Source organism: Podarcis cretensis (genome assembly GCF_951804945.1).
Source record: "Podarcis cretensis genome assembly, chromosome: 1".
In the NCBI taxonomy this organism is placed as follows: Eukaryota; Metazoa; Chordata; class Lepidosauria; order Squamata; family Lacertidae; genus Podarcis; species Podarcis cretensis.
In genome coordinates this window covers 95,700,413-95,718,184 of record NC_137170.1, presented here as the reverse complement: position 1 = coordinate 95,718,184, position 17,772 = coordinate 95,700,413, and the positions used below count along the sequence as shown (strand labels likewise).

Here is a 17,772-nt window from a genome sequence, read left to right as displayed (position 1 = left end):
TGGGCGGGGTATAAATAATAAATTATTATTATTATTATTATTCTCAGAGCTGGAGAACATGCTTCGTGACCGCCTCGTCGGTGGCCTGAAGGATGAGAAGCTGCAACGATGCCTCTATGCTAAGAAGGACCTAACGTTCCAGGTCGCTCTGGAGGAGGGCCTGGCAATGGAAGCTGCCAAGAGGTCGACGCAAGAGGCACGGCCGAGCCTGCCATCTCAACTGAGGGTCCACCACGAAGACCTCACCGACGACTAAGGATCTGACAGGGAGGAGGTGCACCGAGTACAGCAGCGCACTCAAGCAGCCCACATACCACAGCTGCTTCGAGGAGAAGGAGGGAACTGCGCAAGCTGCAGGGAAAGTCACGAGAGGAGGACCTGCCGTTTCCGCAACGCAGAGTGCAGGCAGTACAGAAAATCGGGAGACATCGCCCGGGTGTGTCAAGCTCGGCCCACCCGACGCCAGGCATCAGATGACCAATCCAAGAGCCCCAGGTCCCGGGGCCCAACGCACCAAGGCAACTCGACGGAGCTCACGGACTTCCAGGTATACCAGTTGCCCCACCCCAACGTAGAGAAAATTTATGTAGAGGTACAGATAGAGGGGGCCCCATGCCGCATGGAGCTTGACACGGGTTCAACTCTATCCATAATCTCGGCAAGGACCTTAAGGAAACTGTGTCCTACTGGGGGTTCCAAACTCAGGCCGGCCCCATTCACCCTCCGGGACTTCCAGAAACGTAAGGTCCCCACAATGGGGGTGGGGACCTTCAGGGTGCAATACCGAGGGCGGACGCGGCAACTGGACTTGCTTGTGGTCAAGGGCCCCTACATTAGCTTACTGGGATTGGCATGGTTTGGACCACTGGGGCTAGCCATCACCGGGGTGAACCACACTACCTTACAAGTGGACGTGGATGCCATATGCAAGGAATTTCCAGGGGTTTTTGATGGGAAATTGGGACAGTATGCGCCCCCCCATTGCTCTACAGCTTGACCCCGCAGTACGACCGGTCAGGCTCAAGGCCCGCCGGGTCCCGTTCACCCTGAAACCCCATATAGACGAGGAATTGGACTGGCTCGTGGAGCAAGGAGTGCTGGAGCCGGTGCCTAATGCCCCCTGGGAAACCCCAATCGTCACACCCGTCAAGCCTAATGGTTCGGTCCGCATCTGTGCAGACTACAAATGTACCATAAACAAGGCCCTCACGGCCCATGCATGCCCAGTGCCAGTGGTCAGCCATGTCCTTGCCACCCTGGCTGGGTCAAAAATTTTTGGCAAGCTGGACTTGGCCCAAGCATATCAACAGCTGCCAGTAGATGAGGCCACAGCAGAGGCACAGACGATTGTGACGCACAGAGGAGCGTTCAGGGTAAAGCGGCTGCAATTTGGTGTCAGTGTGGCACCAGGCATATTCCAGAATCTAATGGACTCGCTCCTTAAAGGGATTCCTGGCATCACCCCCTTCTTCGATGATGTGTTGATTGCCGGGCCCACACCAGAGGAGTTTGAGGACCGCCTCCGCACCGTTCTGCACCGTTTCCAGATGGCGGGTCTCAAGGTGAAGCGGGAAAAATGTCTACTAGGAGTGCCTCAGGTGGACTTTCTGGGATTTATGGTGGACGCAGAAGGGGTCCACCCGACTGGGGACAAGGTACGGGCCATTTGTGATGCCCCAGTGCCCAAGAGCAAGACTGAACTTCAGGCCTTCTTGGGACTATTGAACTTTTACCATTCCTTCCTTCCCCAGCAGCAGCCCTGGGCTAGAATTCGCTGGCTACACAACCCGCAAACATGAACTGTTGGCCCACAAGGGGTGCCTGTTATGGGGAAGCAGGGTCGTTGTTCCCCAGCCCCTCCGCAAAAGGGTCCTCACAGCCCTACACGAGACACACCCAGGGGTAGTAAGAATGAAGGCCCTTGCCAGGAGTTATGTATGGTGGCCGGGGATTGACGGAGAGATAGAGGCCTGGGTCAAACACTGCCAGGCCTGCCAAGAATCCCGCCCAGATCCCCCAAGGGCCCCAGTCCAGTCCTGGGAGTCCGCCCGAGCACTATGGTCACGCCTGCATGTGGACTTCGCTGGCCCCTTTCAGGGGAAAACATTCTTCATAGTGGTGGACTCCTACACCAAATGGCTGGAAGCCGCACTGGTACCGTCCACTTCTACATCCGCAGCCATCCGGGTACTACGCAGGCTGTTTGCAACCCACGGGCTCCCTGACACTCTCGTCTCAGACAACGGGACTGCATTTACGTCAGGAGAATTCCAAACCTTCACAGCGCAGAACGCCATCCGCCACATCCGTTCGGCGCCATTCCACCCTGCCACCAATGGCCAAGCAGAACGCATGGTGCGGACCACCAAGGACACCCTTCGCCGCATGACGCAAGGGGATTGGGAGTACCGCCTTGCCACATTCCTCCTAGCACAGCACAGCACCCCCAGCTCAATGACTGGCCGGAACCCCGCTGAACTACTAATGGGTCGGCGCCTTGCAATCAGATTGGACCGCCTTCACCCCGATAGAGCTCAGGATGAGGTAGTGGTGGGGGAAGGCAGGAACCCCCGGACCCTCAAGGCCCAGGACCCAGTGTATGCAAAGAATTTTGGGGCAGGCCCAGCATGGGTACCCGCCACAGTCACCAGGGTCACTGGCCCCGTGTTGTACGAGGTGCTAACGGATGGGGGGCAATGCTGGCGCCGCCACTGCGACCAGATACGGCGACGATTCCCGGGAGAAAACCAGGAGGAGGACAGGTCAGAGGAGTCCCAAGGGAACAGAGGGGCAGTGAGGCCCATAGAGCAGGAGGGGCCAGCAGGAGAGGCAGAATCAGTAAATGCAGAGAGGACCCGCGAGGCCGAAAGGACACCGGAACCAGAACCACGACTGAGTGAGCCGATTGCGCCAGACCAAACAGGTCCATCCCAGCCAGCATCCTTGGAACATGAGCCAGAACCTGAACCCCGGACCAGGGAACAGCACAGGCCGCAACGCACATGTAGGCCGCCGGCGTACCTCGAGGACCTCCCGGGCAGGACTGGAACTTAGAGGGGAGGGGTGTTATGTACTGAGTTCAATAGGATCCAAATTGCAGCAGTCTGATTGGTCCTAGAACAATGCAGCAGTATGATTGGTTGGCAGGAACCACCCAATCATGCTCCAGATATAAGTGAATCCACAACCTGATTGGCTTACAGTAGAATTCCAGAATTAGCCAATCATGTGCAGACCATTGTGTAAATAATGTATATAAAGCAGATACTGTGAGGGGACTTTCATTCATTCCTCCTCACCACTATGAGCTGAATAAAGAGCATGAAATCACTTTGCGACTGAGTATATTTCAACAGTATATCTTATTACAGCCTGAGAAAACACATAAAGCCTAAACACGTTTACTAGATAGTAAGCCCCACCAAATAAGGTGGAATTCACTTCCGGAGCTTCGATTAGACATGCAAAAAAAAACCTGCACGGCGGGAGGCGTCGGTGGGGCGGAAGTTACCCAAGGAGAGTATCTCTCACTGTAGCCAATGAGTCAGGCTGCTTGCGAGCCCCACTGGGATTTGCCAAGACGCAACTTCTGAGCAACAACATGCACGCAACAAGATATACAGTACAGGCTTCAAGTCAGTGACCACTGATGCTAGCAAAGTCCCACCGAAACATGCACAGCACCCGGGTGATCAAGCGGTGCAAATCTCCCCTTAGTGGTGCCGAGGACCATACGATCACAGAATAGTAGAGCTGGGAGAGACCCCGAGAGTCATCTAGCCCAACCCCCTGCGGTGCGAGGGATCTCAACATGACAGATTTCTGCTTAAAACCTCCAAGGAAGGTCTGGGGCGGGAGAGAGAGCATACTAGCGGGTACTACTCCTTCTCAAGGAGCGCGTTCCACTTCACGTTTTCAGTAGAGCTGCATGAAAGGGCTTGGGCTTAGGGGGGCGGGGAGAGAGAGAGAGAGAGAGAGACTGACTACTGTACCATCTATCGGGGAAGACACGCCCCCTTCTCCCCGCCTACTCCCACCTTCCGCCTTCCGCGTAGTTACCTCAGTCAGGGAGCCTTCCGCGCCTGCGCGGTGGAGTCTCCGCGTCCCTTTCCCCCCTTGTGTCCTCCATGGAGCATCCCGGTGCCGAGAGCCCTGGCGGCGGGAGCAGCAGCGGCGGCGGAGGCGGCGGCAGCACCAGCAGCACCAGCAGCCAGGAAGGCGAGGAGCCCGAGTCTCCCGGAGGCCCCGGGCCTGAGGAGGAGGAAGACGACGAGGCGGCGGCGGCGGCCGCCTCCCCGGCCACTTACGCGGTGAGGGGGAGCTGCGCCGCTCGCGGGGACCAGGAGGGCAGTTAGGCCGCGGCCCTCGCCCTAGTCCCGCTTCCCCGGCGGAGGCGGCTGAGAAGGGGAAGGGCGGCAGGAGAAGAGGCGGGGGTGTTGGTGGAGGGCCTGAGAGGGCGGGAAAGGGGGTGGGTGGGGGGCAGGGGGAGGCTGGGCTTGAGCTGGGGGGCTGGGGTGGGGACTCGGGAGGGTTAGTTGCATGATGTATGTGGGTGGGTGGGTGGGAGGGAGGGGGTCCCGCGGACGTGAACCGTTGAGAAGCAGGGAGGGGGAGGGGGAACCTCTGGGCTCTAAAGAGTTTCTCTCCGCTGGGAGTTCTGGCAGGTGCAGCTGAGCGTGCACAGGTGAGGAAAGCCTCTTCAGCTGAAACCCCTCTCCTCTGTCACGGTTAACGAAATCAAATTGCGGGGGCAATTAGAAGAAGATCTATTATTTGATTATTAATGTAAACCCCCAAAGTTTTTACCTCTTCTCTTCAGTACATTTCATTTTATTGCTATGGCTAGTGGCTGATGCAAATAAAGAGTCTACTGTATCCGTCATTGTTAACGAAATTCCCTCAGCGCCCTCAGAACTGCCGTCCTCCTCTTAACCCTCCTAGGGATTCAGGGGTTGACAATAACGATGGTAAAGACTTGGCAGTACAGTGGTACCTCGGGTTACATACGCTTCAGGTTACAGACTCCGCTAACCCAGAAATAGTACCTCGGATTAAGAACTTTGCTTCAGGATGAGAACAGAAATCGTGCTCCGGTGGCGCGGCGGCAGCAGGAGGCCCCATTAGCTAAAGTGGTGCTTCAGGTTAAGAACAGTTTCAGGTTAAGAACAGACCTCCGGAACAAATTAAGTACTGTACGTAACCAGAGTGTGCAGAGCACTTTGCATGGCACCACCATCTCCGTGTTCCTGGTTCATTTCTGCTTTGTTATATATTTTGTGCCTCCTTTCGTGTTTTTGTGTTGCGATATTTGGATGAAGGACGATAATGCAAATTGAATAAGTAATACTAACTGGAGTAGGTGGCTTGCCACGGCGCTCTGTTGCATTGGTCTTTAGCTGGCGAGCTAGGAGCCACTTCAGGGTCATGGCATGTTCTGAGGTGGGTTGCAAGAGCTGCACTACTGCCGTACAAATATATACTTTAAAACTGTAAGTGGGTTCCCAGATTCATGCCTTGGTTAAAGGTAGACCCTGAATCAAAATAGGCTGAAACCTATTACTCTAGTGTGTGTATTCAAGGAAAGGCTTAATTTAAAGCACCACTTGTGGTGCTGTATTACTTGTGGTAATGTACAGCACCACTTATGGCATGTGTACTCTGAAGTAAGCTTCCTTGGTTTCAACCTTCCCAGGGTGACGAGCCCCATTTGACCCTTACTTGTGCAGAAACTACCTTATTGACCTTTGGACCCACTATTCGTCCCATCCGCTCAATCTGTCGGACCCTGTCTACACATGCAAGGAAGTCCTTAACTCACTGAGGGGTTGAGATCCCTCAGCTATCTTTACCTAGTTTAACCAGCCACTTGAAGCTGTTTCCCTGTGTTTGGGTCTTATTGCATGCTGACCCAGAGCCACAGATGAGAACTGAGTGTAGGGTGGGGATTAACTACCCAAGAAGGAGCACAATGTGTCCCCCTCCATAGGTACTATCATTCTGCTAACACCCCATAACCCATTCTAATGATCAACTGAAATATAGTAGTAGTAGTAGTAGTAGTAGTAGTACCACCCTGCCCATCGGTTTTGTTGCTTCCAACAAGTATAAAAGCATAACATCAAACATTAAAAACTTCCCTATACAGGGCTGCCCTGCTGTATTTTTGGTCCATTTGATCTAGTTCTGTCTAGTTTAACTTATTTTGCTATCTGGCTTGGCTATTTAGTGACAAAAATTGGGACTGAAATATACTATATGAAAGAGAGGGACATCTTATACCAGCTGGCTTGTGGATATGAAATGGTAGCAACATTTGAACTAAGTGATTGTGAACATGCACATGAGCACCAGCATTTAAGGAGGGGATAAGGATTGGGAAGCTAACAGACTAAGGTGAAAAAGTAGGATTATGGCTACTTCACCTATCACTGAGCATACAGTATGTGTACTTGCTGTCATATTTGAAGTACTGCACATAAATGGTGCATATATGGCGAGGAGGCACAGCCAGTCATGACTCCTCTCCACATGTACATGTGGAGCTTTCCTTTTTAATACTTAATAGCTGAAGCAGCTCTTCACTGGCAAGATTGTATGTAAGAAGTGTATTAACTTTATGACAGTCCAAGCAAGCAGAAACACAAAGAGAATGCTGGAAAGTCCCCCATTTTTAATTCTTTATTTTCTTCCACATAAGAATAGCATGTGGTACAATATGAGAAAGCTTCTGCTGTGCCATAAGCTTCAGTGTACAGTATGCACCTACCTACCATTGCTCATTGTTGGTGTAGTTAAAAGACAAATAGGGTACTATGGCAGTTTTTCTGATATAGTTAAAGCAGAAGACTAAGACTATAATGTTAGGGTTAGAGTCTAACAATCTGTTGCACACTACCCCAATATCTTGAGTGGTATGAGATTCCACAGGTTCTACACACTTACCCAGGGTTCTTGATTCCTTCAGAATGAGGTACAGTAGAGACTCTAGTGTCTTTATGATATATGGTTTATTTACACATATATGCAACCTGGGCCTACTATGGAGGGGCTCACAGCATTAATACCCCAAGAGGGTCTTGCTTCTCCGATTACCACAAAGTCACTTCCTTTGTTACCTTAATGACCTATACTTACACGGCCATTCTTTCACCAGGAAGTTAGCCTGGCTATTCCAGGAACTGAATCTGTGCTGGATCCAGAAAGTAGAAGGCGGCTCCGGCATACAGCCTACCTCTCCCTTCATATTGTTGGCACCAATGAAGAGTACGAAACTAAATTGTTCTCTGCCCTTTTGAAGAATCAGAATTCAAAAGGAGTTGATAGTTGTTTTTGTCTTGTGCAATGCTTACTAATATCCTCTCTCTCCGTAAAAAGATGATGGAAGATTGCTTATTGAAGAAAATAGAAATTAGTGTTGCAGAAGCAGAGAAACGGACTGGACGGAATGCCATGAACATGCAGGAAACTTACACTGCTTACCTCGTGGAAACAAGGTGGGTAAAAGAGCATTCAACCAAGGTTAGTTATCTGATTGGCTCTTCTCCAGTAGTTTAAGGGCCAGTTACATTGCAGTATTCTATGGCTGCTTTTGGATGACTACGGAAACATATACTTGAAGGACAATTCATATTAGCCTACTTGTAGGTGAATCTATGAGCCGAGGGTTGTATGTATTCCACAGAATTGTTTAGTATTCTGAAATAGATTGTATAGATTTAATCTTTGTGTCTCTTCTTGTTTAGTTACTCTACTGACTGGAATTCAAAATGCTAGTATCAGTAGTCATATATAAGCTCAACATAGCTAGCTGACCACGCATTCTGGAAGCATTTGCATATAAATGTTGGTTGACTGTTGTGGCCCTTTGTACATTATTAACCAAGCTGTTCAGGCTTACTGTAGCACCCTCTCTAACACAGCTTTATTTATTTTTTTGCAAATAATACACAGGTACTATTTTTCTCTGTTCAATAAAATGAGCGTTCTAGACTATTGTTTTCAATCCTAATAGTCCTGTTCATCTGCTGAAAAAACTGCCTTGCTACCCTGTTGACCTTTTAGCTACACTGTGGCGCAGATGGTAGAGTATCTTATTAATTAGCAATATTGGTGAATTGCTTAAGCCCTTATTATAAATGAATTTTGTATCAGCTTTGCTTATCTAAGATTATTTTGAACTGGAGATCGAGAGCAGTGGCTAATTCTGACTGCTGGAAATAAGAGAGTCCTTTCTTGTTTGTTTGTTTGTTTGTTTGTTTGTTTGTTTCTTGAAGTTCAGTGCTGGATGATAATATAAAATCAATATATGGTGATCAGCCCATTGTATCTCCATCACTAAAAAATAAACCTCCAAAGCTAGGTTAAATTTACAGTGGTGCCCCGCAAGACAAACGCCTCGCAAGACGGAAAACCCGCTAGACGAAAGGGTTTTCCATTTTGGAGGCGCTTCGCAAAACGAATTTCCCTATGGGCTTGCTTTGCAAGACGAAAATGTCTTGCGAGTTCCTGCGGGTTTTTTTTCCCTTTCCCCCCTTTTCCTAAGCCGCTAAGCCGCTTATCAGCTGATCCGCTGATAAGCCGCTTAACAGCTGATCGCTAAAAGCCGCTAAACCGCTAATTCGCCAAGCTGTCAATGGGCTTGCTTCGCAAGACGAAAAAACTGCTATACGAAGAGCCTCACGGAACGGATTAATTTCGTCTTGCGAGGCACCACTGTACTAAAGTTGATATACTCAGAAAAATGTAGTGTGGATAAGTTTTGCTTTGAATGTGAATGGGTTAAATCAGTAACTTGTAGATTTTTCAGTTTTAAAATAAGATCCCTTATTTGTCTAATACAGGGACAGGCAATTTTTTACCGTCAGCTTAATTTCATGTATCCCTTGCACTAATTTCTTCTGTGTGGCAAGGAGGGTGACTGGGGGCAGGCTGAAGGGTGACAGGGGAGAGGAAGGTGGGAGAAGAGGTGGGCACAAAGAGAGAGAAAAGGAACAGTCATGCCTACTTTTGCTCTAGTACCACTTGTCACTGGCTTCTGTCCTGCCCACTGCTGGTGTAAGACTCCTGGCACATAATCACTGAGGGAATGTAGCCGCAGCAGGAAAAAGATTCTCCAGCCTTCCCCTAATAGTAAATGTGGTCATGATGCTTCCTATCTGCAGTTGCTGAGTTCCCAGTGTTTCATGAGTAGTCACTTAGACTGCTATCCTATATCCACTTACCTGGAAGTAGGCTTTATTGAACTCAGCAGGACTTGCTGCTGAGTAGACAGGATTGATCTGTTAAGGTTCCAAGTTACTTGAATTTAAACATATTAAGAATTTCTTAAGTAACATGTGCCCTTTGCTAGCTCTGTGCAGTTAGAGAGGCTAGATCTGCTGCGATTTAAAACACCAGAATAAAAATTTAATAATAATAATAATAATAATAATAATAATAATAATAATAATAATAATAATTTATTTATACCCCGCCCATCTGGCTGGGCCTCCCCAGCCACTCTGGGCGGCTTCCATAGAAACCAAAAATACACTAAAATATCACACATTAAAAACTTCCCTGAACAGGGCTGCCTTAAGATGTCTTCTGAATGTCAGGTAGTTGTTTATCGCTTTGACATCTGCTGGAAGGGCGTTTATTTTAAAATCAATTAAAATAACAAAATCTAAATGTTTTTTAACGATCCAAAAAATATTAACAAGCTGTCTTTATTACAAGTGATCTGCACATTGGGTCAGAACAGGACTAGTTAAAAGGATCTATCTGTATAAGAGAATTGCTAACTTGAATGCTAACAGAGGCAGAATTGTAGCTGTTTCGCTGATTCCCTGGTCTTGCTGGTAACTTTATTAAATCATCTTCACATAAATCTGTGAAATAAAAACTATCCTAGGGGAAGAGGAGGTTTGAAGACTTGCTTGATAGTAATAAGGACTGAAAGAGTCATGGTTGGCAGTAAAAATTGAGAACTTACATCCAGTGGTCTCAAATGGGCTTCCCAGTAGACCCTCCCCATGCCAAAGGGTACTAGGATAGTCTCTTGACTGTTGAACATTAAGGAAATGAAACAAGTTGTAATTGTTCTACAGGGTATAATATACATCTTGTTTTCCCATATTGCTGCTGTTCGTTATTCACTTTTGGTGTGTGCTTGGGTTTGTATATAGAGCAATGAGGCAAGCATAAACAGTGTGGCAGAAATGGTTATAGTGTATTGAATTGTTTGTGTGTTAGAAATGAGGAGTATTGGGTTTGGCTTTTTTTTTAAAACAAAGTTTACAAAAGCATGTTGAGAGTAACTAATAAGAGACTCCACTCTTTTTTCCTTTTGCTTGACACCTCTAGATTACAGTTGTGTGCAACCTATTTGTCAATGTAAAATTCCTCTTCTTATGCTAAAGTATGGAGTTTATTATATTGGACTGCCTTTCAAATATCTTACTAAGTACTTAAGTTCTTCCTAATTTAAGTAGAGAATTGGACAGCTCTTATCATTTCCTTTGATATGCCAGCCTTTTCACAACTTCAGTGGAGCAAGGAAGAGAAAAGAGATTTATGAGTAGGTAAAAAACACAGATCCTAAGGTGGGAAGGACCTGCTGCATTATCCTTTATTCATTGTTTATCTGTCTGCTTTAGCAGTCAAATACCCTTTTCTGTATTTCATATTCAAATAATTTTGGGCACCTATAATATTTACCAGGATGCTGGTCTAGAAGGATTTTAAATAGCCGTTGGACTACTGGATCCCTTAAATATAGTCTTCTTTGGAGAAAAGCACACAAATACAATCATTTGGCGAAGTATTCGGCAAAACGTAACTTTTATTCTCATGGAATAATGGTAATATGCCTATGCCCCCTTATAAACATCGAATAATTCATTTGTAAACTTGTGTGTGAACCAGGCCTAACCATGTAAGTCATCCAGTCAAAAGGTGTTTTTTTTAATTGGGAAATAAACAATGTCCTTCTTGTGTTTTACTGATTTATAGGTTCTTTCTGTTTAACGGCCCATTTTCAGATAGTTAGTTTTATATAGCAATGAGAATTGACGGATCTTCTCCACCCATTGGTTCAGTTTGGCATTTCTCACTAAGGTAACTAAATGTGGGTTTAGAGTATCTTAATCACTTACACCATTAAATGGTGGAAATTCAGAGGTATAACTTTTTCCTTAACTTTTCCCCCAGGCATCTTGCTTCAGCTCATGGCAAGGACCATTGTTATTGCTTTATTAAGTGGGAAAGCATATGGTTTTCTTGTCAGAACACTTGACAAGCATCGTAATGTTTCAAAACCAATAATAAATTGAAAAGTTAGACCAAATGTCAGCAAGTGATTATCATCTTAATTGAAGCAGGGATTGCAGAACTTGTGTTTAGAGATGAAGTTTATAATGTGGCTGCAAGAATCAAATGATGATGAAGGCATTCAGCATAATGAGTACCTTTTGTGGGTTTAACTTCCTTTTGTGGAGTAAACCTCCTGGGGAGAAGTATTCTCACATTAGTGATATTTTATGGCCACTTAATGCAGCCAGATGGGAAAATATTCTTCAAGAATAAAAATACCTGCAATTTTCTCTACCTTGTCTCCATTGTAGTGCAGAATCTCAGCCTTCCATTATAATCTCTCTTTCTGAACCTATGCTTTTGCTAAAAAATAAATAAAAGTACCAAGCAAGACCACAGATACAGGTTCCCACTGTCTCTTCATTGTATTTACTGCAATGACAGGAGAGTCTTACAGGACAGCAGTAGGGAAGAAAGGGAGGCAGAATTTCCATTGTGTCTGAGCATACTTTCACTGCATTGGATGCCATCCATTTTATATATTTAACTCAAGTGCTTACCATTTTTGGCTGGTCATGCTAGCAAAGCCAAAATTTGCATTTTCCATATTCCTTTGCTTTCCCTGCTAGCTTGATGTCAGCTTCCCAATAGTAGCCAAGAGTGTACATATCCTGATATATGTATGTTATATCATAGGCATGGAACCTCAGTAACATTTTAGGTGAATATTTAACATGGTGCATATCATTATAGTTGTTTCTGTTCCAGCTTATGGTACTTCTTGCTTTATGTATACGTACACTGTTTCACAACTCAATCTAGCACTAAAATATAGAAACATTTTAAATGAAGTAAATACACCGGATATACAAAAATGGCCAGAAGCACTTAGTAAGGTAAGAACGACCACTGAATTTTTAAAAGGTTCATATAAGCAATACCAGTGAAACGTCACATTTGGAATCTTTGGCATTATTTGTTTTCCCACAGTTCAGAACCCCATATAGTATCTCTATAAAGGCCATTGCAAAACCCACAAAATAACATTTCTTAGCAAATTGTGTATAGCTTGAAGACTAAGATCTTGTACTGATCTTTAGCATTCTCTCTTCAAAATTATGATCTGATGTCTTTCAGGGCTGTGGAGTCGCAGGCTGAAGGGCAATGTTCTCCCCCAGATTCTCTTTGGAGGCGATACAGTGAATTTGAATTGTTGAGGAATTATTTGCTAGTTAACTACCCACATGTTATTGTACCACCTTTGCCAGAAAAAAGGGTAAGAAAATGTTGCAACTTCATCTCACTCTGTTTTTCCATCTTTCTTGACGCAATATCCACACTAGCATTCATCCAGTATTGTACTGTGCTGGGGTTTTTTAAAGCAGCCTTTTGGGGTTGCCAGTGTGGAGTCCATGGGAACAATGATACCCTTGTAGATTTTCCTTGGCAAAGCCTCTGTGCCTCCCCACCACCATATATAGACATGCTTACTGCCCCCTTTTGTCATGTGATGTGGATGGGTACTGTGTTTTATTCTAAAAGTACATAAGACTAAATGAAGAAGTTGGAAGAGCAACACTACTTCCCACTTCCTTTTTCAGCTTTATGTGCTTTTTAATGCTTAGATCAGGAATTGAACACAAAGTTTGGTAATCTGTGGGAGTTAGGAGGGAAAGGGGAGCAGTATGGGAAACAGGTGAGAAAAATGGAGAAACCAGGAGTAGCAACCAGGGGTGCCACAGGAATCAAAGGGGGGGGCACATGTACATACATTGGATCTAGTAAAACGGATCCTCTTGTATTATTATTATTTTTTACAAGTTTCTCATCAGACCACCATTATATCACACATGATTTCTGTTTTCATTGACCAAGCTGTAAGAAAATCATGGATCCAGTGCTTTTCAGTGCTGCTGTGGTGCAAAAATGCAGATCCACAGCACAGATCCTCCGTTTTACTAGGAATTCTCTCAAAATCACCATCAACTCATAGGTCAGATATATGGCTGTAGATGTATTCTGTGATTTGATGGTGGTTTTGTTGTCATCCAATGTAAAATAATGATAATAATGATCACTCATGCCTTGCATCATTATTGTTTTATTACTGACACCTATTTTTATTTTGCTGTCTACCAACATAAACCTTAATTTGGTGGGTTTTGGGTGGACTCCATGTAAGATCACGCAGTACTACTAGATCCAGCTTTTACCCAAACTACAGAAGGAAAAAACAAGTGTTGTATGTGTGCTTTCTCTCTTTCTGGGGCATATATAAGAGAGACCTGGGTTAATAGGGAGAGAAGCAGCCAGAAGATGTGGTTCTCAAAGCACACACTCAACATTCCAAATATACCCAGGATCCCCTAAAAGCTGGTGACCTCAGAAGGTTATGAAGATATGTTTACACAAGTATGGGCAGTGCCTAGTGAAATTTCAAGACTGAGGAACTGAACTGTAGCAGCATTTTCAGTTACCAGAGCATAAGGTTTCTGTGCCTTTGCCCCAGAATAAATTTTGTAAAGCAAACATAGCTGCTTATATACTTCACATAATTTGTAGAAATGGAAAACACTATCTTAGTGTGAAGTATACACAATTATGCTCTTAACACATCCCCTTGTTTCACAGGCAGAGTTTGTTTGGCATAAGCTAGCAGCAGATAACATGGATCCAGATTTTGTGGAAAGAAGAAGAATTGGCTTGGAAAACTTCCTTTTGCGGGTGGCTTCACATCCCATTCTTTGTCAGGAGAAGATTTTTAACGCATTTTTAACCAAGGTACCTTAATTCTGTCTGCAGGATTTTTTAAAAAACTTTCCCACCTTAATTCTAATTCATGATAAATGCATCAGATTATGTAAGAATTGTGGGGCTGTAACTCAATGACAGAGTGCATGCTTTGCTTGCAAAAGGTTCTAGATTCAATTGGTGGCTTCTCTTTGAGTAGGAAACACCTGTGTGAAGTTCTGGAAATCTGTTGCCAGTTAGTGTAGAGTCTACACTGACTAGAACAGATATTTGGGACTTCATGCAGGACTCTTTCTCAGCCCTGCACTGTTGGCAATACTGAGTTAAGTGGACTAGTGGTCTAATACAGTACAAGGCAAATATCTGCATTGCTCTGTCTGAGATCCAACAACTATAGACATCGAATAGAAGCCTGTTTTTTGTTTAAAGCATGTAATATTACTTCTACTCATGTTCCTGTTGTTTACTGGTTTATTTTCCAGTCCACTTTTAGGGGATAGATGTTTTATTCCCCTAGTTGCTTGGATTTGATCCTTCAGTTTAATTGAAAAATAAACATTAGTGTAATGCACTTCAACTCTTAAACTGATTACTGGATACGGTTAATGAAATCTGTCAGGCCTTGTTCACCTGATGTTGGCCTCTGTTGCCTCTCTTCTGTTGTGCTGGAAATGGCTTCTTCTCACCATCAAGCAGATATCTCGTTAGCAACAGTACGTAAGTGAATACTACATGGACATACTGGAGTGCTTCTTCTGAAAGTTTCCTGGACTTTTTGGAAAGGAGATAACTTTGTTTCATTTCACCTTTAATTTGTATACCATCTTTCTATACTGCTATACACAAAGTGGTTTACAAGCTGAAGAAAATATGCAACAAAGATCACACATCTTATAACAAAAAAGTCATAATGAAAACATAAATTTTAAAAAAACAACGCATATCAAATAAAGTAATATTCAGTAATCCATTAGAATGTAATAGAAAACAATAAAATTAAATATCAGCAAATAATAAACAGAAATTCACTAACAATAACAATAAATAATTACTAAACTATAGTCAATTTAAAAACAGCAAGTCACACTGCATAAAATGCCACAGTACATACAAAACCATGTAAAAAGGATCAAATTGAAAAACAAAGACACATAACTTATAAAATTGTTGGTTTTTTTTTTTTTTAAATACCTTAAGTCTTCGTTTCTCTTCCCAGCTGCTTCTCCTGTTCTTAAAGTCATAGTCTGAAAACATCTCCTAGGATTGGAGGGTGGGACAAGGCAGGTGGGAAAAGCCATTGCCCGATGGCCAGCAGTGCATTGGGCAGGATACTGTAACAAGAAAAATCTACTGTAGGCTTTTGATAGTTGAATTTGAGTAATGGAAGCGCCCCGTTTTCATCTTGTTCTGTAGTATATCAAATCCATATAAATAGCCGCCCAGTCCTGCCTGTTGAAAGATTTTCAGGATTCTTTATTGCATTTGCCCTGTAGGCAAAGCTGAAGTGTCTCGATGTCATAACTGAAAAGGGAGGGCTGCTAGCCTGCTCTGTTATTTTTCTGGTGATTGGTCTTTTCTAGCTGTTGGGAAAAGGGTGAAATGGGAAAGATTAATGGCCACAGAAGTAACTGGATAGAGCAATAGTTTTCTGTACACTACTATGATATTTTAGAATGTGAGCAGTTGATAAATCTTTTAAAATAAAAATATCAGAACTGCCATTAACTCTTCTCTTCCTGAGTTTGACTCGTTTTCTGCATGGAGCCACCAGAGAGCCTTCAGATTTCTGAACAGGCATTGCTGGAATGTGTTTTATGAGAATAATGAAGGAAGTAATGCATATCCTGGCTCTTATACCAGACTGGTAAATACCCATTTGCCTACTCATATGAAGTGGGTAGAAATTGATTCCAGGTGACAGATAGGAAATCATTGTAAATTGGAGCAGAGGTGGGTTTTTTAAACAATTGGTAAGCATGAGCAGATGGGATAATGAAAAGTTCTGTGGGCTGGTAGCTCTTGTGGATTTATTTGCAAGCCTGTCTTATATATGCAGATGCCCATTTATTTATATAAACATTTCTATCCCATTGTCCTAGTGCCCACTCAGGGCAGCTTACTGTAGCTTAAAAACACAATACAGTAAAATGCTAGCCCTTTTTTGTGTTGGACCAGTGGTGTTACAGAGGCAGCACTCACACATTTATAATGCATTGAAAAATGAAATTGAAATTAAAGTTGAAATGAAATTTCCATTTCTAGGAAGGTGGATGGAAGGAGACGGTAAATGAAACAGGATTTCAGCTAAAGGTAATTATTTCCTTTTTATTATAATGTGTGACATTCTGTCAAAGGGTAAGCCTAATTTGCAGCTTCATAATTTAATGTGAGGGGAGCAATATTCAAAATTAATTTTTGGTAACTGAAAGTTATGGCATAATATTGTAAAGAGATTTGAAGAATAGAATTGTAAAGTTGGAAGGGAATTTTTCACCTAACGTGGGGCTCACGACCCTGAGATTAATAGTCTCAACTGAGCTTTCCCATTTCTGTTCATAGAAGTTTTGTGACGTAATAGCTAGGCCTCTATACTCAAATGTAACTTGAAATATTGTTGCAATAACTGCTTCTAGTACATTTTTAATCACAAGTGATACCATATTTTATTCTGGTGATAATCTTCTGAAATGTGTGTTTTAAATTTATTTAAGTGAATAAAATTAGTGTCTTGTGTGTTCTTCATTAGGCAGATTCTAGGTTAAAAGCCCTTAATGCAACATTCAGAGTGAAAAACCCAGACAGGTAAGTGTGTTGTGTGTGTTTTTAGTTTGTGTTGCAACTGGGAGTTACAGTTAATGTGTAAATATTTTTTATTTGCTTACAAGGCCGCCTCCTTGTTGATATACACTCTGGTTTGGTTTGGTTTGGTTTGGTTTGGTTTGGTTTATTACATTTCTATGCCGCTTTTCATTCAGATGAATCCCAAAGTGGCTTACAAACAATAAATAACAATAATATGATAGAACATAATAGAACATCATAAGTACAGGATAAATCATACAGAATAATTAAAAATAGCAATAGTATAGTAATAGTAATAGTATGCTAGTCTATAACAAAGCAACAACTAAAACAAGCCAAACATCACAATTAAAGCAAAAGTCATATGATTAACAAATCAATATGGCATTTATAATCTATAAAAAAAATTAACAACATTAACAAAATAGCAAGCAAAAGATGAACTAAGCACTGTTAAGTTCATATACACGCTCTCCCCACCCCCATTACTGGAGGGTAGGGCAAGGCAGGTGGAAAAATGCATTACCAGCTGGCCAATGCAGAGTCTCTCACCACTCACAGCTCTTCCTTGGGCGGGAGGTGTCTCTCTCCCTTCACTCTTGGTTTATTGAGCCTATCTCCAAAGAGCACCCAATGTAAATTTGAAAGGTGATCCTCATTCCCTTTACCAAATCCCTTGGGCTTCTTCTCTGCCCTCTCCCAACTCTTTAAAAGAGTGCTGTTGTTCTTTTTGTTTACATACAGAAAATGCTCCTGCATCCTAGTAATAATTTCCTACACATGCACCTCTCCCTTTCCTCCCTTGACATATGTCCACCCAATGATAACTGTAAGCAGATAGGCTTTCTAAATGTCATAGTATGTCATTGAGATGACCACAGTATATCTACTAATAAATCCTTATGCTTTCCCAAAGTAAAGGGGAAA

The 17,772-nt window shown here is 43.7% G+C and overlaps 2 protein-coding genes across 2 annotated transcripts in view; one reads left to right on the top strand and one right to left on the bottom strand.

Annotated features, from left to right (window-relative positions):
• LOC307225673 (TGF-beta receptor type-2-like) overlaps positions 1 to 4,182 on the bottom strand; it is a 45,669-nt gene extending 41,487 nt beyond the window's left edge. Inside the window, exon 1 of the mRNA XM_079993748.1 lies at positions 4,060 to 4,182. The gene's annotated coding sequence lies outside the window, so the exon portion shown is untranslated. The remainder of the gene's footprint in view (positions 1 to 4,059) is intronic.
• SNX4 (sorting nexin 4) overlaps positions 4,128 to 17,772 on the top strand; it is a gene marked incomplete at its 5' end in the record, with an annotated part of 29,933 nt that continues 16,288 nt past the window's right edge. The window contains 6 exons of the mRNA XM_079994388.1: positions 4,128 to 4,310; positions 7,375 to 7,493; positions 12,430 to 12,568; positions 13,924 to 14,073; positions 16,306 to 16,353; positions 16,790 to 16,845. Of these exons, the coding sequence (XP_079850514.1) occupies positions 4,128 to 4,310; positions 7,375 to 7,493; positions 12,430 to 12,568; positions 13,924 to 14,073; positions 16,306 to 16,353; positions 16,790 to 16,845 (695 nt within the window). The remainder of the gene's footprint in view (positions 4,311 to 7,374; positions 7,494 to 12,429; positions 12,569 to 13,923; positions 14,074 to 16,305; positions 16,354 to 16,789; positions 16,846 to 17,772) is intronic.